The 24,366-nt window shown below is 38.2% G+C and overlaps 1 protein-coding gene and 1 long non-coding RNA gene across 2 annotated transcripts in view; both read right to left on the minus strand.

The window, feature by feature from the left end:
• Positions 1–24,366, minus strand: part of Brinp1 (BMP/retinoic acid inducible neural specific 1) — a 189,652-nt gene that overhangs the window by 57,728 nt on the left and 107,558 nt on the right. The window contains exons 3-5 of the mRNA XM_028885701.2: positions 19,675–19,865; positions 10,187–10,356; positions 1,444–1,549 (exon numbers count right to left, since the gene is read on the minus strand). Coding sequence (XP_028741534.1) covers positions 1,444–1,549; positions 10,187–10,356; positions 19,675–19,865 — 467 coding nt within the window. The remainder of the gene's footprint in view (positions 1–1,443; positions 1,550–10,186; positions 10,357–19,674; positions 19,866–24,366) is intronic.
• On the minus strand, positions 14,245–19,668 carry LOC114704449. Its single transcript, XR_003736261.1, has 2 exons — positions 15,057–19,668; positions 14,245–14,685 (listed from the first exon to the last, which is right to left on the minus strand). It is a non-coding gene; the product is annotated as an uncharacterized LOC114704449 (long non-coding RNA).

Genomic DNA, 24,366 nt, shown 5'->3' on the forward strand with positions numbered 1-24,366 from the left:
GTGTGTGTGTGTGTGTTTAAACATTTAACCATCATATTGACTTGACTTTCTCCATGATATTGTCATTGAGGATTCCCTGTGACACTATTAAACTCTGCTTACACTGTTTCCCAATTATTATCTGTATGTGTACGTGAACCACAGAATTGTTAAGACATCAGAACACAAAGGACTTGTTGGGCTCTGTGAAACCCTGTGCCTGCCTTCAACTCAAGTTGTTCCCACTGACATTCAAAATAATCTTTAGCATATACTTTTGGTGAAGACCACAATTTCTATCTTCACAAAGTTAGTGCATACCATATTTTTCTGACTGTAAAATTAATATGTGATTATTGAAGGACAGTTCAAAAGGCATCAAGAAGCTTAAAATAGTGTGCATTGTCACTCTCCCAAAGTAACCACTTTTGACTTTTCAGCATTTCCTTATAGAAGTAATTTTCTTCTTTTATATTAAGATCAGCCAAAATGAATTGCAGTTGTTAATTAATGCCAAATAGTTTTTTCTTATTATAGAAAATTCTTCATAAATAACATTTCACTATTGCCCTGTTAATATGTTTTATAGATGTGACATAATTCACTTATATCTTACATGTGGAAAATTGAGATGATTATATTGTTTTTAAGAAAAATATATATAGAAGGGAAAGAAAAGAGATAATGGTATAGTTGTTTTATAATCTCAAAACATGAAAGAAAAAATATATATTTTTTACTCTACCAACATCATCAGTACTGTAGTCCTTATATATCTTTCTACCTAAAATCTCCTTCCCTCTCTCTGGTATAAATTAAAAAGGATAAATTTACTCTTCTAAATTTGACAAAAGCTGAATGAACAGAAACATTTACAAAAATCAAAATATTAATCCCACAATAGTTGTAGTCTTAAAGGTAATGTCTGAACATATCTTTCTACATACAGCCAGTATTGACATTGTTGATTATTAACACCACAAAAAATGTGCATGTATGTATTTATTTAAAACTTCAGATGATGAGCCAGTAGAGAAAGACATTACAAAGAATCACACATTCTATAAAATATCTTTTTGATAAACATCTCCTTCCAAAACACACTAGAAATCAAATCAATAAGGAAGAAATACAGATGATAGATATGAAACTTTAATATATAGTAGGTTTGGGGCATCAGGCATCCATAAATAATACTGTTCAGACATTTTTATCAAAATAGTCAGATAGAGCTCACATTTTCATACTTTTTTATCTGAAAACTAATTAATAACCATGAGTTTAAATCTCTATGTATGTCAAAATTCTTGTGTATCACATCACAGTTGCCTGATTTCCATATCTCAGATTTTCATTGTTTCCTGCCTCTACTCCCCTTCCCTCTTCTCCCTGTGCCTCATTCTTTCTGGAACTAGTATCACCTCTGCCCACCTCCAGTGCCGCCCCTTTTGTACAGTTTCCTACCTTGAAGGTGCAGTTTGCTTTCCGTGCTTTGCAGAAGGACGGAACTCACAGAGTCCAGATTGTCATAGCTGTTACAGCCCAGAGGCCCAGTGCGTGTCTCTGTGACCTAGAATGGACAATAAGTGAGAAAAGTGTAAGATAGGAGTCCTGATCTAGAGGAGATAGATCCTAAGGAATGATTCCACACCTGAAATGTCTGTTGAATGCTTGGCTGGAACTGTGTGTGGCTCTGGCTAAGCAGACTGAACAAGTATGATCAAACACACAGACTGAATTCTTAAGGTCCACTGTCTACTACTGGCTCTCACTTCACAAGGTCACACCAAGTGTTATATGAACAAATACATTATAGCACAATGATACAAATCTAAAGCCCAGGTTTCAGAATCAGAAAAACTATCATTAGTTCCAAGCAGGGCCATTTATTTGCTGTGTGACATAAGGAAGCCACTTAACTCCTCTAAGTGTCAGCAAGCTCAAGCTATCAATACCTTCCAGGGAGGCTGTGGAACACATGTAAAGACTTTAAGTGCCTGGCACAGGGAATGTTCAAAAATGGCCAGCTGATTACAAAATGCCTCTATAAATTGCAATGAGTACATAGGCACTATTATTGGGCAAGAACAATACAATTGTCTCCATTTTTCAAAAGTAGTTTCAGCAATAACTACAATCAGTGCCACTGCAGGGTTTAAAAAAAAAGAAATCCAGATTCTGTTGTGTATTTGTGATTTTTGTCTTCCAAGATTCAAGGTGGTGACAAAAAGGAATAGCTATTTAAAATAACCTTGGAATTAAGGGTTTAGTACATAAAGGCTTCTTCATCCCTTTACTCATCATTCTTTGGAGCTGTGCTAAAGTTTGTGTTCAACTGTAAAGGAACAGCCTCCAGTGAAAGGAAAGATCACTTGTGGGAAAGACACTACATAACTTCTCGGTCATTTCACCTGTGTAATCTTAGGCAGGTATCTTTCCCTTCCTCAGTTTCTCCTCTTTGTAAAGGTAGCAGTGCTCTTACATAAAGAGGTAAAGAGATTATATATTAAAATAATAATTATTATAAAAATTAACATTAGTGTGTATGTGTACCTGTATATTTGTGCATGCTTTGTAAGTGGGACCATACATCCCAAAGAATGAATGCAGTGAGCAGAGGACAACTTCATGCAGTTTGCTCTCTCCTTCCAACTTTATGTGGGTAGTGGGGATGAACTTAAGTCACCAGGTCACTTGGTCACCAGTAAGCACTTTTACTAGCTGAGCCACCTTGCACACCCAAGGGGCCATAGTTTTTATGTACTTGGTATGTGGGATATAATAAACCAATTAATAATCGTTGCATTTTTCAAAACAAATAAGTCCTTCCTTTTTTGTCAAATAACAGCATATTTTTCTTGAGTAAGACTTAACAACACTAAGTTATTTTACTATAGTTACCCTATCTAGGTCAGAGGCTGGCTTTCACAATAAACAGGAAGTGACACAAGCTGTAGTGTACGAGTCCTGAGACAGTGGCCAGAAAGGGCAAAAATACCTTCCTGGGCCAAATTGAGTGTAGAAGCCAGGGTTAGTATAAAAATGGCTCATTGAGGATCAACCCAGCCTCCAAGCTTTAGGCCCAGGGGCACAACCCATGCTTCCATATCCCCAAGCATTGCTGCCCCAGCTGCAGTCCAGCAAGAAGGACTCCTGCATGCATGCCTGATTACCAGCATCGCCATCAGAACCTATGACCCACAATGACCACTCCATCCCCCAACCCACCCATCCTCTGAGACCTCAGTGGCTTCCCGAGACACACGCTCTGCCAGCTCTGATTGGACCAAGAGCTCTGTTTGGACCAAGAGTACCAAGTAGACCAAGAGCGGCTACCTGAGACACATACACCCTTTGTACCCACTGGAGGATGAGATGGGTATATGACAGTGTAAGAATATATTCAACAACATAAATAGCAATATCGTACCACCAGAACCTAGTGGTTTTATATCAGCAAGACCTGAACATCCCAATGTAGAAGAAACAGAAGAAAATTACTTTAAAAATGACTTTAAGAAGATGATAGAGGCCTTTAAATTGGAAATGAAAAATTCCCTTAAAGAAATCAAGGAAAAGACAAACAAAAATTGGAAGCGATCAATAAATCCCTCAAAGAAAACCAAGAAAAAGCAATTAAACAGGTGAAAGAAACAATTCAAGACTTGAAAACTGAAATAGAGGCAATAAAGAAGACACAAACTGAGTGAATGCTGGAAATGAAAAATCTGACTAAATGAACAGAAACTACAAGCATAACCAACTGCAAGCATAACCAACAGAATTCAAGAGATGGAAGAGAGAATCTCTGGCATTGAAGATACGGTGGAGGAAATAGATTTGTCAGCTAAAGAAAACATTAAAGCCAACAAATCATAACAAAAAACATCCAGGAATTCTGGGACACCATGAAAAGACAAAAACTAAGAATAATAGGGATGGAAGAAGGAGAATAATACCAGCTCAAAGGCACAGAGAATATATGCAACAAAATCATAGAAGAAAACTTTCCCAACCTAAACAAGAAAATGCCTATGAAGATACAAGAAGTTTGCAAAACACCAGATAGACTAGACCCCCCAAAAACATCCCCACTCTACATAATAATCAAATGACTAAACATACAGAATAAAGAAAAATATTAAAAGCTGCCAAGGAAAAAGACCAAGTAACATATAAAGACAGACCCATCAGAACAACACCTGACTTCTCAATGGAGGCTCTGAAAGCCAAAACATCCTGGACAGACATAATGTAGACACTAACAGACCACAGATGCCAGCCCAGACTACTACAGCCAGCAAAACTCTCAACTGCCATATACATAGTAAACAAGATATTCCATGATAAAATCAGATTTAAACAATGCTTATCAACAAATCCAGCCCTACAAAAAGCACTAGAAGGAAAAAAAATCCAACCTAACGAAGTCAGATGCACCCATAAAAATACAGGCAATAGATAATCCCACACCAACATATCCCAAAGAAGGGAAACACACAATACTATAACCAAAAAAAAAAAAAAAAAAACCAAACAAACAAACAAACAAAAACAAAAACAAAAAACAAAACAAACAAACAAACAAAAACAGGAATTAACAATCACTGGTCATTAATATCTCTTTTTTTTTTTTTTCTGAGACAGGGTTTCTCTTGTGTAGCTTTGCGCCTTTCCTGGAACTCACTTGGTAGCCCAGGCTGGCCTCGAACTCACAGAGATCCGCCTGCCTCCGCCTCCCGAGTGCTGGGATTAAAGGTGTGCGTCACCAGCGCCCGGCCAATATCTCTTAATATCAATGGACTCAATTTGTCTATAAAAAGACATAGGCTAACAGAATGGATAAGAAAACAGGATTTATCCTTCTACTGGATGAATACAAGAAACACACTTCAACCTCAAAGGCAGACACTAACTCAGAATAAAGAGCTGGGAAAAATCTTTCCAGTCAAATGGACTAAAGAAGCAAGCTGGTGTAGCTATTCTAATATCTAAAAAAGTAGACTTCAAACTAAAAGTAATCAAAAGAGATCAAGAAGGGCATTACATATTCATTCAGGAAAAATCCATCAAGATGAAGTCTTAATTCTGAACATTTATGCTCCAGATATAAGGGCACCCACATGTGTAAAAAATATTAATAAAGCTTAAATCACACATCAAACCCTACACACTAATAGTGAGAGACTTCAACACCCCACACTTACCAGTGGACAGGTCTGACAGACAGAAACTTAACGCAGAAATAAAGGAACTAATAGACTTTATTACTCAAATGGACTTAATAGAAATCTACAGAAAATTCCACCCAAACTTATAAGAGAATACTCCTTCTTCACAGCACCCCAGAAACCTTATCTAAAATTGATCACATACTCAGTCACAAAGCAAATCTCAACAGATACAAAAAAAAAGGAATAAACTCCTGTATTTTATCAGACCATCATTGCTTAAAGTTAGAATTCAGCAACAACACAAATTACAGAAAGCCCACAGTCTCATGAAAACTGAATAATGCTCAAACAGAATCACCACTGGGTCAAAGAAGAAATAAGAAAGAAATTAAAGATTTCCTAGAATTAAATGAAAATGAAAGTACAACATACTCAAACTTATGGGACACTATAAAAGCAGTACTAAGAAGAAAGTTCATAGCTCTAAATACCTACATGAAGAAGTTGGCAAAATCTCACACTAGTGACCTAAACAGCACACCTGAAAGCTCCAGAACAAAAGGAAACAAACTCATCCAGGAGGAGTAGATCTGAGGAAATAATAAAATTGAGGGGTGAAATCAATAAAATAGAAAAAAATAGAACATTACAAAGAATCAATGAAGCTAACAGTTGGTTCTTTGTGGAATTCAACAAGATAGACAAACCCTTATCCAAACAAACTAAAGGGCGGAGATAGAATATCCAAATTGACAAAATCAGAAACAAAAAGGGAGACATAACAACAGACAATGAGGAAATCCAGAGAATCATCAGGTCATACTTCAAAACGTGTACTCCACAAAATTGGAATATCTAAAAGAAATGGACAATTTTCTGGATAGGTAACATATACCCAAAGTAAATCAAGACCAGATGATTTATAGGTCTACAATTTAAGTAGACCTATAACTCGTATGGAAATAGAAGCAGTAATTAAGTCTCCCCCCCCCACCCCACCCCCAAAAAAAAGCCCAGAGCCAGATGGTTTCAGGGCAGAGTTCTATCAGAATTTCAAAGAAGAGCTAATATTGTTCCACACAAGAGAAAAAGAAGGAACATTGCAAAGCTATTTCTATGGGGCTACAGTAACACTGATACTCAAAACACACAAAGATCCAACGACAAAAGAGAATTACACGTCAATCTCCCTCATGAACATTGATGAAACAATACTCAATAAAATACTGGCAAACTGAATCCAAGAACGCTTTTTAAAATAATCATCCACCATAATCAAGCAGGCTTCATCCCAGAGATGCAGGGACAGTTTAACATACAAAAATCTGTCAACATAATCCATCATATAAACAAACTGAAAGAATAATAAAACCACATGTTCATCTCATTAGATGCTGAACAAGCCTTTGAAAAAATTCAACACCCCTTTATGATAAAGGTCTTGGAGAGATCAAGAATACAAGGAACATACTTAAACTTAATAAAGGCGAATTACAGCAAGTCAAGGGCCAATATCAAAATGAATGGAGAGAAACTTGAAGCTATTCTACTAAAATCAGGAACAAGACAAGGCTGTCTGCTCTACTCATACCTAATTCAATATAGCACTCAAACTTCTAGCTAGAGGAATAAGACAATAAAAGGGGATATAAATTAGAAAGGAAGAAGTCAAACTGACTATTTGCAGATGATATGATAGTCTACATAAGTGACTCCTATAATTCTACCAGGAACTCTAACAACTGAATAGACAACAAAGTAGCAAACAATACAATTAAAAAATGAGCTATGGATCTAAACAGAATTCTCAACAGAAGAATCTCAATGGCCTAAGGCATTTAAGGAATTGCTCATCATCCTTAGTCATCAGGGAAATGCAAATCAAAATGACTCTGAGATACCATCTTACACTTGTCAGAATGGCTAAGATCAAAAATACTGATGACAGCTTATGTTGGACAGGATGTGGAACAGGGGGAATACTCCTCCACTGTTGGTGGGAGTACAAACTTGTACAGCTACTCTGGAATTCAGTATGGCAACTTCTCAGAAAATTGGGAATCAATCTACCTTAAAGACCAATGATACAACTCTTGGGCATATACCCAAGGGATACTCACTCTTACCACAAAAACACTTGCTCAATTATGTTCATAGCAGCATTATTCATAGTAGCCAGAACCTGGAAACATCCTAGATACCCCTCAACTAAAGAATGGATAAAGAAAATGTGGTACATATACACAATGGAGTATTACTCAGCTGTAAAAAAAATGATATCATGAAATTTGCAGGCAAATGGATGAAACTATAAATTATCATCCTGAGTGTAATAACCCAGACTCAAAAAAGACAAGCATAGTGGATACAAGATGTAAAGCAAAGAATAATCAGACTATAACCCACAGCTCCAGAGAAGCTAGGAAACAAGGAGGATTCTAAAAGGGACATAGGGATCACCTTGGGAAAGGAAAACAGAGGAGATCTCCATTACTAAACTGGGGATGGGGGGCAATAGAGGGGAGGTGATGGGGTGGATCAGAATATGATGGAAGGGGATGGTCAAGCTGAGGAAGGGACAGAGTGGAAGAGCAATGAAAGAGATTCCTTGATAGAGGGAGACATTATGGGGTAAGGCAGAAACCTGGTGCTAGGGAAATTCCCAGGAATCCACAAGAATGACCCCAGATTAGACTACTAGCAATAGTGGTGAGGGTGCCTGAACTGGTCTACCTTGATAATCAGATTGGTGAATACCCTAACTGTCATCATCGAGCCTTCATCCAGTAACTGATGGAAGCAGATCCACAACCAAGCCCCAGGCCAAGCTCCAGGAGTCCAGTCAAAGAGAGGGAAGAAGGATTATATGAGCAAAGGAAGGTCAAGATCATGATGGAGAAATCTACAGAGACAACTGAACCAAACTCATAGGAACTCACGAACTTTGGATTAACAGTTGTGGAACTTGCATGGGACCAGACTAGATGCTCTGCATAGTTCATACAGGAGACAGTTGTACACGTGGGTCTGTCTGTGGGACCCTTGGCAGTGTGATCAGGATCTATCCCTAGTGCATGAACTGGCTTTCTGGAGCCTATAACCTATGGTCAGGTACCTTGCTCACCATTGAAGCAAGATGGGAGTGCTGGGTCCTAACTCAACTGAATGTAACAAGCTTTGCTCTCCCTCCACGAGAACTTAACCCTTTTGGAAGAGGCTATGAGGGGTGGATCGGGGGCAGTTAGGCATGGGTGGGGGGAGTGGGAGGATGGATGAGATGGAGATCTGTGGTTGTTATGCATAATAAATAAAAATTTAAATAAAAAGAATAAACATCAAACTGAGTTTTAAAAAATGGCTCATTGCAAGGTTTCTGTGCAATTTGTTGGAGAAATCCCTCCGCAAGAGGTGGGCTGCACATTCCAGGATGCACAGAAGATGATTATCTCCTTACAGCCCTTCAATATCTCAATTCTTCACCCCATCCAGGAGCAGAGAACCATTTGGTAATAATGAAAACCAGGACTTTGCAGCTCCCTGACTCTCATGGCTTCATAAAGATTTTTCTCTCGATGCCAAGCTCCTTAACAGCATAATCCCCCCCTATACAGGTAATTTTTCTTGGATAAGCTGGTCTTTGTCTGTCGATTTGATTTATCTCTCTTCTTTCTACCTTCCTACCCAGTCACACCCTCCTGCCCTCTTCTAGTGAACAATTTGTGATTCAAGCTGCCTGAGTCTAACTTGACCTTTCCCTTTCTGTTCCTTTTCCCTAGAGATGTCTTAGGGATTCTGAATATGAGGCAAGACCTACATTTAATTCAGAAGTTAAAATGAAGACTCAGAAGCAAATTGCAGGCATAATCTAGTTTAAGAAAATTTAGGACAGGAAAAAAAATCCTCTGACAAATTAATCCTTTATTTCAAGAATGTCATCCCACACTTTCTTTATAGAGGTCATTTCTAAACTCACTGTACTGGAAATGAATCCTAAATTTCCTGTACTGGAAGTCACTGACTTGAGAATTCAGCGTATCTACATCCAACATGTCTGCTTGACTTTGAATTAGTTAAAATTGAATCAACTTACAGATGTACTTCATTGGTAGACCCAGTCAAGTATTTGATAATCACATGTGACTAAAGGCTACTTCCTGGCCAACACAGATAAAGATACTTCCAGTATCTCATATCTTTGAAGGTTCTATTGGGAGGTGTTGGTGCGAAAGAGCATAGCTCAGTGGACAATGTGGCTAACTGTTCACTTGTGTAGATAAAGATTTGTCAGAATACAGTCACACACTCTTACATATGCATGTCCATGGCTGCTCCTTTGCAATTGTAGCAGACCTGAGAAGTAACAACTAAAACCTGTAAACTTTAAATATTTCATACTGGAATTTTGCAGAAAATGTTTGCTCATTGCCAGGCTAGACAGTAATATCTTAGCTCCTATTAGGATATTCTCAAGATGAATACCTCTGAGCAAAATGCTTAAAACTTTGGACCTCAGTGTTACAATCTAGAAAATAGGTTATGGGAATGGATAAAAAAAACATAAAAATTGTACAAACTGATCATTAGTGATGCACTAATCCTATTCTTGCTAGCTGTATGATCTTGGGGAAATTATTTACTCCTAGCCTCTGTCTCTACAATTGGCATAAGAAAGAAAGAATAGAATGGGAAGAGAGAAAAGAAAGAGAGAAAGAAGGAAGGAAGGAAGGAAGGAAGGAAGGAAGGAAAGAAAGAAGGAAAGGAGAAAAAAGAGAGCCAGCTATTTATCAGAGACTGACAGGGCCATGAATAATTCTGTAATGGCCATAGTCAGAATGTATTAATAAGTCAGTAATCTAATGAAGATTTTCATTTTGTCAGAGATCATGTGGCAATATTCATCAGAGTGACTTATTAGAGGAAACTAAGGTACACTGAGTGATAGGAAGCAAAGAATTGTGTTTGTTATCGGTTCTCAGAATGTCTATATCATTGCTCTATTGACTTGAGAATCTAAGTGCACCCTCCGACTATACCTTGATTGCTCCAGTTGATATCTGGATCTCATGGAGCCTTCTCATGGTGCCATCACGGTCGACGAAGTAGGATGATGCAAGCTGGTGCAAAGCTTCAACACTTTGAGTAGCATTTCCTGACTTCCGGTCAAGGCGACTTTTGTCCATGTACATGGTCAAAGCTTCCTCTCCTGCATAGGACAAGAAAGAACATAAGAAAGCTTGCTCCAGTTTCAGTGTGGGAGGAAAATTTGCAGAGCGTGGATGCTAAAAGACAGACTTATCCTCCAACCAATCTGTCCAAACAACTCTCTACCTATAAAATCAAGGGCATAGTGCAGAAGACAGAACTCAGAGTTTGCTGTAGATTCCATTAGAGCAATGGCCATTGAATAAGGTTAAGTCACCAGAGTCCATCACCAAATAAACTTTTACATACATCTCAAGAGCATTGTCTTACCTAATAAGTCTGCAACTTCTAAGAAAGGTCATGATGGATTTGGCATAGATATTCTTTCCTTTTTCTTTTTTCTTCTGTTCCCTCAAAACAACCTAATCCTTTCTTTCTCTCTTCTCTACTCTTTTTTGCTTATCTCCTTAATTCCTTGCATCCATATTTTATTTCTTTTCTAACCACCCCATTTTACACAGACAAATGACAAGTTATGGATATGTAAAGATAAGTAGATATGGGAAAAGAGAGTAAATAGATAGCAAAATGTTTGGGTAGATGTGGGAACAGAGACAAAGACACATAGACACAGAGCGAGAGAGCAAGAGAGAGAGACAGAGACAGAGAGAGAGAGAATTGACAGATATATTTTAGATGATTGGTGAATTGGCAGAGGAATTAAGATATGGACATATCAATGAAATATATCTTACAAAGATAAAAATATGATTGTATAAATTTGTATTTTTTTCTTCCATGAGTTTTCCTGGAAATTTATATGTAGATTCCTTACACTAGAAAGTTATAATGGTATTGGATGTGCCTAACTAGCTATTTCAGTGAAAGATTGTGAAGGAAGCTCTAAATGTAGCCAACAAGTAGACATGGCAACCAGACTACTACCTCCATTCTCTGCTGAGATAAAATGATTACATTTCTTAATTTGTCTATCCCCCATGTAATTATTAGCAATAGCAGCAATTCTGAAAAAAAAAGATAACAAAATCCACACACACACACACACACACACACACACACACACACATAAATAAATAAATAAAACGAAAAAAAAAAAAAAAAAAAACAAAAAAAAGTCCTTTGGGATTAGAAGCAAGAGTAAACTATGTAATATGTGAAAGTATTGAGAACTGTCTCTAGATCATTTTAGCACTTGAAAATCAATTAGTATTGGACTCTGACCTCAGCATAATGGTAGGCCATGTTCTCAGAATGCATAAAGCAAGCCCTTAAATTTAATGTTTGGCCACCATACAGGCAAAGTGACAGAAGAAAGATGAGTGGTACAGAGGGTGGGAATGGAGGGAAGAGAGGATGGGAGAGTGGAAAAAGGAGGATAAAAGAAAGATAGACACAAAGGTGTAGTAGGACACACCTTTACTCACAGCACTCAGGAGGCAGAGGTAAGCTGATCTCTGAGTTTGAAGTGGGGCTATACTTCTCATCTCTTCTATTTTTCTCTTTCTCCCTCCCCCATTTCCTCACAACGTCATGGTCTCCTGCTCTTTCAGCTGTTCTGTTACTAGCACCAACCTTGTAGACCATAACCATCTATAACACCTGTTCTAGGTTCTCTCCTGAAATTCTACTTCGAGCCTCTGTGGGAATCAGCCATACACATGGTGTACATATATACATGCAGGCTAACACTCATATACATAAATCAAAATTAAATCATTTTTATCTGAAATGTTATTGAAAAGCAAAAGTTGGATATAAATTATTATGAATCTCTTTTGAAGTGGATAAGCCTGAAGCACTGGGCCACGCCTTAAGTAAACAAAGACCTGAGACATGAGTAGAGAGCACTCTGGTCAGAAGAAACCTGACCCATAAGCTGCAAACCAAAAGAGGATGATGTAGCCTGGAGTCAACCAAGATACACCACAGTAGCTAGGAGCGAAGCCTGCCAAAACCCACATATATAAACCTCAGCCCTTTGTTTAATAAATGAGAGACTGCTTACAAAAAAGAAGAAGAAGGGGGACTGGACTACACAGTGAGTTCCTGGCCAGTCAGGGCCATATACTGAGACCTTGTCTCAAAACAAACAAGCAAACAAAAACAAAAAAAAAAAAATAGAAAAACATGCAAACCAGAAAAAGAGATGAAGGTGGTAGAGAAGTTGGGAAAACACAACACAAGTAGAGGAGACAGAGAGGTGTGTATATGATCATATTTCATTTGTGTATATGTCCATCAAAATTGCAGAATTTTTAAAAATGAAAGAAAATAAAAATTATTTTAAAAGTAAGTTAGTTGATTAATAGTAGTTGTTATAGACCCCGACTGTAGGACTGCTCTGCCTTGACTGGAACTAGGTATCACCCTCATGCTTCAGATCCTTCCCATGCAAAATAGTGATACAAGCTGAACCTACTTCAAAGGCTTGACATGAGGATTAAATCTATATCAAAAAAGAGTTAGATCCTGTATGGTGTGCAGCAAATATTGTTATTATTAATTACGATGATTTGATAATTTCAGGTTGCCTATGATATAGTATTTACTATCACATATAATCAAGAAAATAAAATATTTAGAGAACACAACCTTACAGTACATTCTGAGACATAAAACCTGGTATCTAGGACAATTGGAATGTTTTTAGAATACTGATGAATTTTTGAGTTGAAGAAAGAAAAAGCAATTTACTTTAAGGACGAATTTGCCCTCTTCCTCTCCTAAGTGTTTGACTTTTAAATCTTACCCAGCTTTCTAGGCCAGTTCTAATTCCAGTTCTTCATGCCAGGCCTGTACCTGGCATACCCAAGTACATCTCTTAGAAAAGCTTAGGAATTGCCTGCAATGTCCCTACGAACCAAAAAGAAGAGATCCTTTTCCTTCAATACACCCTGGACTGTACATTCAGTCAGCACCTGTGCCTGTGCTGGGCATTTCCCTGTTTGAGGACTTTGGCAGGCGTCACAGTGACAAATAAGCAAAACAGTAAGCTGTGCTATGGAATGACACAAAAATATTTCATATGAAAATTTAACACTTCTCGCCGGGCAGTGGTGGCACATGCCTTTAATCCCAGCACTCTGGAGGCAGAGGCACGTGGATCTCTGTGAGTTTGAAGCCAGCCTGGTTTACAGAGTGAGATCTAGGACAGGTGCCAAAATTACACACAGAAACTCTGTCTCAAAAAAAAAAAAAAATAAATAACACTTCTCATTAGTAGTTCTCTTACTGATACCATGTTGACATGATAATATTCTTGAGTAAGTTAGGTTAAGTAAAAAATATTATTAAATTGATTTCCATCTTTATTTTACCCTTAAAAATGTAGTCTTGGAAGTGTTTCTGGTTCATTGTGGTCCTTGAAAAATTGATTAGGATAGGGCTGGGGTGTAGCTCAGTGGCAAAGTATTTGCTTAGCATATACAAAGCCCTGAGTGTAAATCCCAGTCACCATCTCCATAAAAGAATTTTTTGTTTTTGTTTTTTTTTTTAATATAAAAAGGGAAGGAAGGAAGAAGGAATAAAAAAGGAGGGAGCAAGAAGAGGGAGAGGAAAAAGCAAGTGTGATCCCTAGTTACTTGAGAGCACTGGAAATGGCCTATAGGGCTCACGCTTGGATTCACATTCTGTTCCTATTATCCAGAAAAGGTTCCAGGAGGCAGCAGCTTAAGATAATTTCTATATTCCAGATGAATCAACAAGGCAGAGGGACATACAAACAGGAACGCAAACTAGCATGTAACACCTCTGTAGGTATCATGGACTGAAAGTCCTGAGAACCTGGCCTCTCCTGTTGTGCATACATGTATCAAGTAAAGCATGCTCTACTTTGCCCTAATGTTGACATTGCTGATCTACAAAATGAACCCCTCTTTACCTCACTGTCAACAACTCTGCTGTGCAAAATTTAACCCTGTTTTTTTTTTTGTTGTTGTTGTTTTTATCACTGTTGACTATTCTGCTCTGTCAAATGAACCCAGTTTACCTTACTCTGCTTTTCTGTCCTGGATAGCATTCACCCATTTCTCATATTCTGATATTATCTATTCTTAGAATATGTCTCTCTATCTCCCACTCCATACCCTACCTGGGTTGATAATACTTTCCATGTATGCTCAAAATTCTCTTTATTTCTGCAACACAGTATTATCTTGTTTTTTTTTTTGGAGGGGGGGGGGTTCTGAGTTAACAGCCTATTCCCTCCACTAGAGCAAAAATACTGTGAGACTGGGGCTCTTCTAATAGTTCTATGCCATTCCCACTTAGAACAATGTGACCATGGATTGTGTACTTAGCAAATAATGATAAGATCATAAATGAATAAATATGAAAGCATCCCAGGTCAATAGTCAACTTATTTATTGACCTATCTGCTGTGGATATTGCTCTATATAAATAAAACACTGATGGCCAGTGACCAGGCAGGAAGTAGGTTGCCAGGCAGGAATTAGGTGGGACAAGGAGAGAGGAGAATTCTGGGAAGTGGAAGGCCGAGGAGGGGAGACACTGCAGCCACTGCCAGGACAAGCAGCATGTAAAGACTCTGGTAAGCCACCAGCCACGTGGTAAGGTATAGATTTATAGAAATGGGTTAATTTAAGATAAAAGAACAATTAACAAGAAGCCTGCCACGGCCATACAGTTTATAAGTGATATAAGCGTCTGAGTGATTATTTTATAAGTGGATTGTGGGACTGCAGGGCTTGGGGAACCTTGAGAGAAGCCCTCCAGCAACACCTATCTACTTCAGCAATGAGACTAAAATCTCACGAAGTGATTAAGGAACATCATGAGGGTCCATATACTAGACTTGACTGAATTTCTAGCAAAATATGTAGGTTTGCTTTTTCTCATGGATCACCATTCCTGGTTGGACAGTAGGAAATGCTACTCTTCTCTTTGAACCCGAAAAGTTCTAGTTTAGAGATGACTTTACATCCAATCACACTTTGAGATTCAGGGACAGTGGGTGGTGGGAGGAGGAAATGTGAATTACCCAATTCATCTTTCTAATATTCCCAATGCTTCTCCTAGGGTACAACAGAGAACAGATGTTCAGTTATCATTTGACAGGTAAATGGATGGGCAGAGGATGGATGTTTGGACAGATGATTGGATAAATGGATGCATCAATAGATGGGTAGAGAAGTGTATAGTAAGTGAATTTTAGGAGTTAAGGCTATGAGTCAGTGGAAATAAATATTCCACATGTCAGCTCAGGCTCTCTTAGGGGCCTGTGGAACAGAAGGTGAAACAAGCTGGTTCCCTCTGGACTGAGAGCTGGCAGAAGGAAGCCTTAGATCAAGAGGGGTTAATGGACTTCTTGCTGCATTATTAAGACTTAATTTCGTGTATATTAAGAGAATGTGCTGTTTGGAGCTGCATTCCCACTTGGGCATTTCTGCAAATTGCCTCTTCACCCCACACAGGCCTTTCCACAGTCTTCTAGTCCTCCAGGGTCTTTGCCTCACTCCCTGCACCACCTTTCCTCAGAGGCACAAAGCAAAACTCAGACACACAGAGGATGGAAAAAGCTGGGAGTTTGCTCTTTTTGTCAATGGAAAATACTGTTCTGCAGGAGGGACCACAGTGACTGTACATGGGGATGTTGTGACATCCCTATCCTTCCTTTGGAGGCCATATAGTTTTATTATCAGCCTTCTCAGCCAAATGAAAGTTATTGGTTATGCAATGTGGGGAACACCAACTACACTCACAAAGAAAACACAAATGGCCAAGGAGGATTTGCCCTCATACTCATGTATAAAAAGGTATGAATGTAGTACAGATATTCCCATACATGTAAAACTTCACATATAAGCCTATATGCATCTATCATACCTTTATGTATGTAAGAATTGAATATAGATATACCCAAGGATAGTTACTCATAGTCAAGCCTTGGGAGGCATCCATGTGTGCCTTTTTTTTTTTTTTTTTTTTTTGACAACACATCGAGTTTTATTTCAATCAAGTCACAACACTGTTCCAGCTGCTGCACAGTTCATCTACAGTTCTCCATTACAGATCCACTTTAAAGGGTTCCCTGTAACAATACAGTAAGCCTTTTTCCAAACAGGAGCAGTCCCAAGTTTCCCTCAAAAAATAAGAACTCCATTCCAGTAAGTGGTAAATACATGAAATTACATCAAACCAGACACTTAGGAGGAGAGCCAAGAAATCTTCCAACAGTTTATTAGAAAGAATGTAGACATTTAAAAAAATCCCCACTGTCATGAACATAAATTGAGGGGCCTTTTAAACAGGTGGACATATACTCCAAGTATGCATGCATGCTTGCTTAATCAGGCACATCCCACAGATACCTAGTCTACAAAATGTTTTCTTTGACCCAAAACATGATTTTCAGAGGTACTAAGGAAAGCTACTGCATGTAATTCCAGGCACAGAATTTGTCTCTGAACTACCCTCCATCAGATCACTCACATCAAGTGGTTTTGTGAATTTAACAGTTTTCATTAAAATTTAAAAAGTACTGGAAATACCTAAGTTATGGGACCCTCCCCCAGCTTGAATGTGTGCTTCCCACTCCCTGTCCTTCCTATTTCCCTAAAGAGCTGAACAAATGCTCATCTTGTCCTGTACATGACAGTTCAGTGCTCATCTTTTGTTATTTAATTATGCCCTTAGGAACTTACTTGACACCTCAAAAGGTTTATCAAAGCATTTTGTCTCTGTGAATACAGTGTTCCTAAGGAGAAAAAAATACCCTATAATAAATAATATTTTCTACAGTTCTTTCTGTAGAGATTGGGAAACTGATATCCCGACAAGAAAGTGAGTTTCTGAATACCTCCCACTCTTCTAGCGAGTGACAGGATGTGGCTTCCATTGGAGATTCCCTGAGTTCTTTAGCTCCATTAAATAATAACAGTGATGTTAGTGACAACAACAGCAATAATTTGCTAGGTGCCAGAAAGCTAAGAGTTTCCTTCCCCTCAGCCATGTGTCAGTGTTTGCTAAGGACTTCTAATACTTCATTTTGTTTTTAATCCTCACAATATGTGTTAGGAAAGAACTATTATTATGACTAGGTACAAAGAGAGAACTGAGGCAGAGAACTGAATATCTGCAGAAGTGGCCCTAAGCTGATAAAAATTATGGGGCAGAACTAGAAAGTAGGTGATCTCATTCTGGAGGATCCTGTCCTTTTCTTTACCATTCCGCCTTAACCCTTTCCCTCCCAGTGCACTAGGAGGCCCTTAATAAATACTTTTCCAAGCATGAATGAATGAGTGAATGAGTGAAATAATGACATTTGAAGGTCCTTACATTGTTTCTAAGTCACAGGATTTGATCAACAGTAAATCTTTCTCCTCTTTGCTCAGTGCCTCCATAGCGAGGCCTGAGAGAACATTAAAGGACTGTTGTCCAACACAAGATTTCAATCCAATACTTTGCATATTTTAAAGCACTGTGTTGTAAAAACAGGAGAGGAACAAGGCTCTGTGAATAATTTACCACCTTGCCTTGGACAAATTAAAAATATATTTCGTGGAGGGGGAAAAAAAGTCTTTTGTCACTTGGAATTTTCAGAGACTGAGGCCAAAGCACAGCTTTTAATAGAAGAACCAAATTGGTTGCAACAATTTCTTTCCCCAGTGAAAAAGGAGTTGGGTGTCATTCAAAGGAAAGTGTAGAGGTGAATACCATGCCCTGTAGAAATCACCTCATTTTCAGTTTACAATCAAGTATAATTTATACTACTAATTTCACATTGAAAGTCCTACTTAATTTAATATCTGCTTAACAAGATACATAAATAACTTGATCCATTGGTCGTTGGAGTAGATAGATAGTTTGATGAGTAATCAAGATGGTGAAAGAGATAATTCATACCCAATTTCAATATAATGCAGGCTTTTCAACCAGGAAACCTTACATTCTTGACTTAGCTGTGTTACTTATTAGCCATACTCTTCCGAGGCCTGATTTTATTATTTATAAAACAGAAGGAAGTATTACGATTTAACTTGTAGTTTTGAGAAATACAGACAATATGAAATGCCTACATTGCAGCTATACTAATTAATTAGTGGTTAAAATGATTGTAACTGTGAATGAATTTATCTAGCCAACAACTCTACCCATATTCCTCAGGCTTCCAAATTACTGACTTTCCATTCATCAAACTGTATAGAAAGTGTCCAGGGACATGCCTCAGTAAGCAAACTGCTTGCTAGGCAAGAATGGGGACCTGAGTTTGGATTCCTAGGACCAACGTAAATAGGTAGGATCTGAGAATATATGCCTGTAATCTGAGGAGACAGAAAGCAACTCGAGTCTATGTTGACTTCTGTACTCCATGCATACAAGAACACACATGTATGTCCACCTTCACACATGCTGACACACCCATCAATGTGTACATGCTCACAAATTAACAGTGTAAAATTACCGTGGGAAACACTACTACCTGTGTTTATCAAGCCACTACCTACTGAATTAAAGTATCATTACTCCCATGAGGATAATCCTGAATATCCCAAAGGAAAAGACTCCTGTTGGGATCATACCTTAGTCTGTTCAAGAACACAGCAAATTATTTATCCTGGCATGGTCTGTAACTATGTGCATCTCAGCAGCTCTACACAGGTGTTGAAGTACCAAAGATTTTCAGAAAGTACAGTGAACTTAGTTACTGAAGGAAATGAAAAAAAAAAGAAAAAGAAAAAGAAAAAGAAACCACCTCCGTGCTTAAGGGATATGAAATGATGCATTCAGGCATGACACGTAACCTAAATGCCCCAATTTGCACCAGTTCCCATAGTTCCCATTGTCTTTTCATTGGTTTCATTCTACTCCCTCTACTCATTCTCTCACAGATGGATTGCCCTAGAAGGGAATATGGGTAAGGCTGAGTAGAGCAAAGCAATTGGCCTACTTTCATGTTAACCTATTCCAAGCCCATATAAGATGTGTATGATAGTCCACTTATATAATGCTAACCTCAAAAATCACATCTTAATTTTGACTTAAATGAAAGAAATTCCTTAAAAAATGCTTCACATTTAATTTTCTTGATATTAGATCCCACTCCAGAAGAACTATGACAATGGTCACATGAAGCATTCCTAACAAACGGTTCATTCCAAGGTTAACTCATATTTCCACAAGAGTTAATACTCCTAAATTAGACTTTATGTAGATGTGGATTGTCTCTTCAGACATGATCACAGCAGACAAGGCAATTGGCATCTCTGGAAATACACACTTTGGGGTGATATATAGTGGAATCTTTAAGACCAATATGTCTTGACTCTCAGGGCATCCCATTCTCTTGTCATCCTGGACACAAAATGATGGAATCATAGCTCAGTAGCTGCTGACCTACCTCCCAATGTAGCAGAGATGAGCAGGTGGGTGCCGTATTTTTTGATGATGGTATCAATGAACTGCTGAGTGGTGGGTCTCCTGCCAAGCAGACGGATGCTCCTTTGAAACTCCGGCATGAGGGGCACTGGATGGCGGACCAGGTCTCTCCTCTCTATGGCTGTGTTCCTCACCTTCCAACGGGCAAACTCCCTGGGCAGGAGAAATGAGCAACATTCCTCAGCTTTCATTTGTAGTCACAAGCCAGCAATCCACCCTACATAAGTAGCTCTCCTAGATGAGAGAGTGTATACAGTTACTTCCAATTTTACTTTACATTTTTTTTTTTCACATTGTATCTTACTGTGTAGTTAAGCTAGGCTGAAATTCACCCTGTAGCCCAGACAGGTATTGAGTTCATGATAATTCTGTCTCCACAGTAATAGGATGACAACTGAGTCCTCAGCTCTGCAATTGCTTCTTATATTTGTTTTATGGCACTTTCCTTTAGAAGGTGCAAATCTATAGTCCACCACTGTTTATTGAGAAGTACTGTGATCACTGGGATACTTAATCAGAGCCACACCAAGGCCCTGGGGTTTCTTGCTAAACATCAGGAATACAAATGGAAAGACTGAATTAAATGAAATAATAATCATGATCTATAGAAAATAAATGATTGAGATGATGATTTTCATGCGTTATTGTCAACAAGAGTATCGATCTCATTCTTCTAATTATCACATTATTCATGTAAGAGCAAATGACTATCCATTTCTGATTCGTTTTGGAGAAACTAGAATTCCAGTTCCACCTACTTACTTGATAGTCACTCTCACTAGACTGTAAATGCATTAAACAAATGGAAATTTCTCAGTTAATCTGACACACACACACTAATCAGCTCAGTGATGTTGTATGTGGTAGGATTTAATATATATCTTAAAGGAGTAATGAAGAAGTAAGTGGATGAAAATGCATAAGGGCATCGAAAAGAGAGGTAGTGAGGGAGGCAGGTAGAGAAAAATGGATGGACTCTAAGCACAAAACTACCTAATACCCAAGACATTTCACAAAGTAAGTGTTAGGCCCAGAATGCTATACTTTAATGGAAATTCACAGAACTCATACTATTTGGAAGGAACAAAGCAATGCTCTGAACACCATATGGAAAAAATATGAATCTCCTTCTTTGCTGAATATAGAAATGACCAACACAGAGAAGCATTGAATTTATGGATACAAGCATTGTTCAATCTACCGCAAATTCTGTGCTACAACATTGGACAAAGCATTTGCTTTCTCTGTACATCAGTCTTGATCTATAAAATTCAACAAACTCTATTTATTTCCTATTGCTGGTATAGGGGTTCTCTGAAAGATGGTGTGAAATGTCTTTGGAAACTATAGGACATTACTCTAATGTGAAACACCATTTTATAATTTTACCTCCTCAAAAATTCCCAGGTATGCACTTGTAAATCATTAAAGGCATATTTGTAGTGAACTTAAAGATGCAAACTAGTACACAAAACAGAGGCTTGATAGGATTTGGTCCAGGTTGCTATTGTGCTAATAGCACTTACCAATTTTACCAATGATGCAGCTCTCCTGGAGTGACCATCTCTCTGACCTGCCTTGGTTACAAACTCTGGATATCTTAAGATAAATAGAATAGCCAAGGGGACTATAAGATCAGCCCAGATAAATGATGAAAACCAACATTTAATGAAAAGTTCTCTCTCTCTCTCTCTCTCTCTTTCTCTCTCCTTTTACAGTATAGGAGAGATAGATAAAGACAAGGTAAGAGAAAGAAGATATGAGAATCATGCTGGAATACATTCAGTGGTCATATCTGAGCCTTGTATTATAGAAACCTGAGTTTGGAAAGTAAGTTTTGAAGTCAAAATACATTAATGAGCCTGAGTACCTATCATCCATATCTGTGTAATTGATTACTGTCCATGATTCTGAGTAGAATTCAAATTCCAAAGAAACATAAAGCATCATTGACATGGATACAAATCAATCAAATGCAGTCAACAAAGCCCTATAGGGTACCTATAATCACACCACAGTGCCTGTCCTGAGGAAGCTACAGTGTACCAGGGAAAGAATAGCCTTTCCGGATTGTTGTAAATTAAGTTGTACAGGACATACTAGGAAGAATATGAGTATTCCATGCCTTTGTGGAACAGTTCTGAGAGGAAGGTATTTGAATACTGTATTTTGAAGTTTGTATGTAGTGTTGATTAATATAAATGCAGTACAAAATATTATACATGTGGAAAAAAGGACAGGAACAAAGACAGTGGTCATTATAGTTAGAACGTAGTACAGGAGCATCAGAGTAGAAGGGCAGTATTTTGGGGATTGGTAAGAGGAGACAGGGTACAGCAAGAAGACTAGCCAGGACTAGGGAAGAGTGTAGAGAGCCAACAATAAAGTAAGGGAGTAAGTTACATTTTAATCCCACTGGATCCTGAACACACCAATATTGCTACTACTAAGGAATATGAAAATGCTTCGTGGTTAGTTTATAATATCCCAGAATTATCTTCTTCTCCTCCCTCTCTCTCTGTACTTTTATGTATATTTTTTTACTTACTATCACACTGTAAGAAGTTCCATGGAGGGAGCCATATAATAAGCATTCTAACCCAAGTGAAGCTTCCATTAAAAAGTTTCTGACAGCTTTAGATCTTGAAAGAAAATGAGTCTTATTATTGGTCATGTGCAAGAACTGAGAAACTGATCTTCATCAGCACAGGTAGAGGATGACTAAAGCCTCATGGGATACCCATCCCACTTGCTAACCAACAGTGAGATAATGTTGCCAAATGTGGATAAATGTACTACTCAACCATTAATGATCAATATGAGGTGAAGTGAGTTACAATCTATGTCTGACAAAATAGTCTTTCTTCAGTATTTTATGCTTTAAACTCATAAAACTATAATATAATAAATATATGTATATAAGGATGTATTTCAGAAACCAGTCATGTGCTGTTCCAGATGTGCATATTTATTTAGAACTTACTTCTGTGGAATGGTTTTTCATGTGAATTTTCTTATAGGTCTCAAAATGAATGTTTATCTACACACACAATGTTATGTTAACTTGCTGAGGGTAACTCAGCTAGTTTGTTATAGCAAACTGCTAATGTAAACAAACTGACCCTTTAGTTTTACTTTTAATGTAGATATGAAGAGAATATTTTACAGTCAGAGTTACAGGGCAGAGAAAACTGGATCCCCGGGGTTTTTCTAGCCAACCTATCTAGCTAAATCAGTATGCTATAGGTTCAAGGAGAAGCACTGACTCAAAAAGTAAGGTGAAAAGTGACTGAAAAAAACACCTAGCAGTGCCCTCTAGCCGACACACACACACATACACATATCCATATTCACAAGTGCACACACAGAGAGGCACGTATACACATGCAACACACATATGAACATATTTTGTAGGCTGAAATTTACAACAGTTAATAACAGTTTAACAGTCTGATACATGAACATACACATACACACACACACACACACACACACACACACACACACGGGGAGAGAGAGAGAGAGAGAGAGAGAGAGAGAGAGAGAGAGAGAGAGAGAGAAAGAGAGAGATTTCTGACAGTAACTACATGTGTTAACTGGGAACTAAATATTTCTCAGCCCTGCTTTGGGATGACTGGAGCCTCATGAGAGATCCAGGGACAGAACATTAAAATAGCTATCCCACTGAAGTCATGTGATGATACTGCTGATCTCTGCCTTTCCTTTTTGACATTTATATTTACAGACAACCACTTCTCTTTCTATATGCCCTAACCCTTCTCATAATCTGTCATTTTTACAAAAACAGCATGCTTTCTGAAATTCTCTCCTCTTTGCATAGCCAAATCTTGTTTTGTTCAAACTTCAATTTGCACAAAATTTTTGAACACCCTCCATTCCTACTCTCCCCTATCAATAGGCTATACCAGGGACCTTTCCCTTTGGGTCCCTTTATTAAAAGTATAATTAGAACAACAGATCACAGTTTCCAAACTTTGCTCAGCACCCATCCACTTTTTCCCCCAATTTAGGACCAGAAGTGCTGTCTGTGGTTCTGAGCAGGGAGTTCCACACAAGAAGCTTAGTTTCTTCCTCCTTTCTCTCCCTCCCTCCTTCCTTCCGAGATTTATTTTTTATTATTTATAATCAATTATGTATATGTATATGTGTGTGCATACATACACATATGGGTGTGTACATGAGTGCTAATGCCTATGGAGCCTAGAAGCATCTGGTTCCCCTAGAGCTGGGGTTATAGGCCACTGTGAGCTGTTAATAGTTATAAGGAATCAGATACTGGTCCTCTTCAAAGACAGTTAGCTCTCTTGACAGCTGAGCCATCTCTCCAGTCCCATATCCAAACATTTTAAATGGACCTGGAAACATGGTTGGGATGTTACAAGTTTTACATTTACTCCATGAAAGATTAACTGGTAATTCAATGTTGGCTTCTATCTTGTTTGCTTCAGAAGCAACATCTATGGTGGACCCTCAGTATATACCTAGTGAGTGTCCCAAAGACTTTGCAGGTTGTGGAAGAATAAATTAATCTTTGCTTCATTGTTCAATGAGGGTAGTATTGGTTCTCTATATCTGTGTTGGTTCCCTGTGCATGGAGGAAAATCTGAGGGAGTGAGTCATTTCCTTCTACTAT

This window comes from Peromyscus leucopus, chromosome 2 (genome assembly GCF_004664715.2).
Source record: "Peromyscus leucopus breed LL Stock chromosome 2, UCI_PerLeu_2.1, whole genome shotgun sequence".
Lineage (NCBI taxonomy): Eukaryota > Metazoa > Chordata > Mammalia > Rodentia > Cricetidae > Peromyscus > Peromyscus leucopus.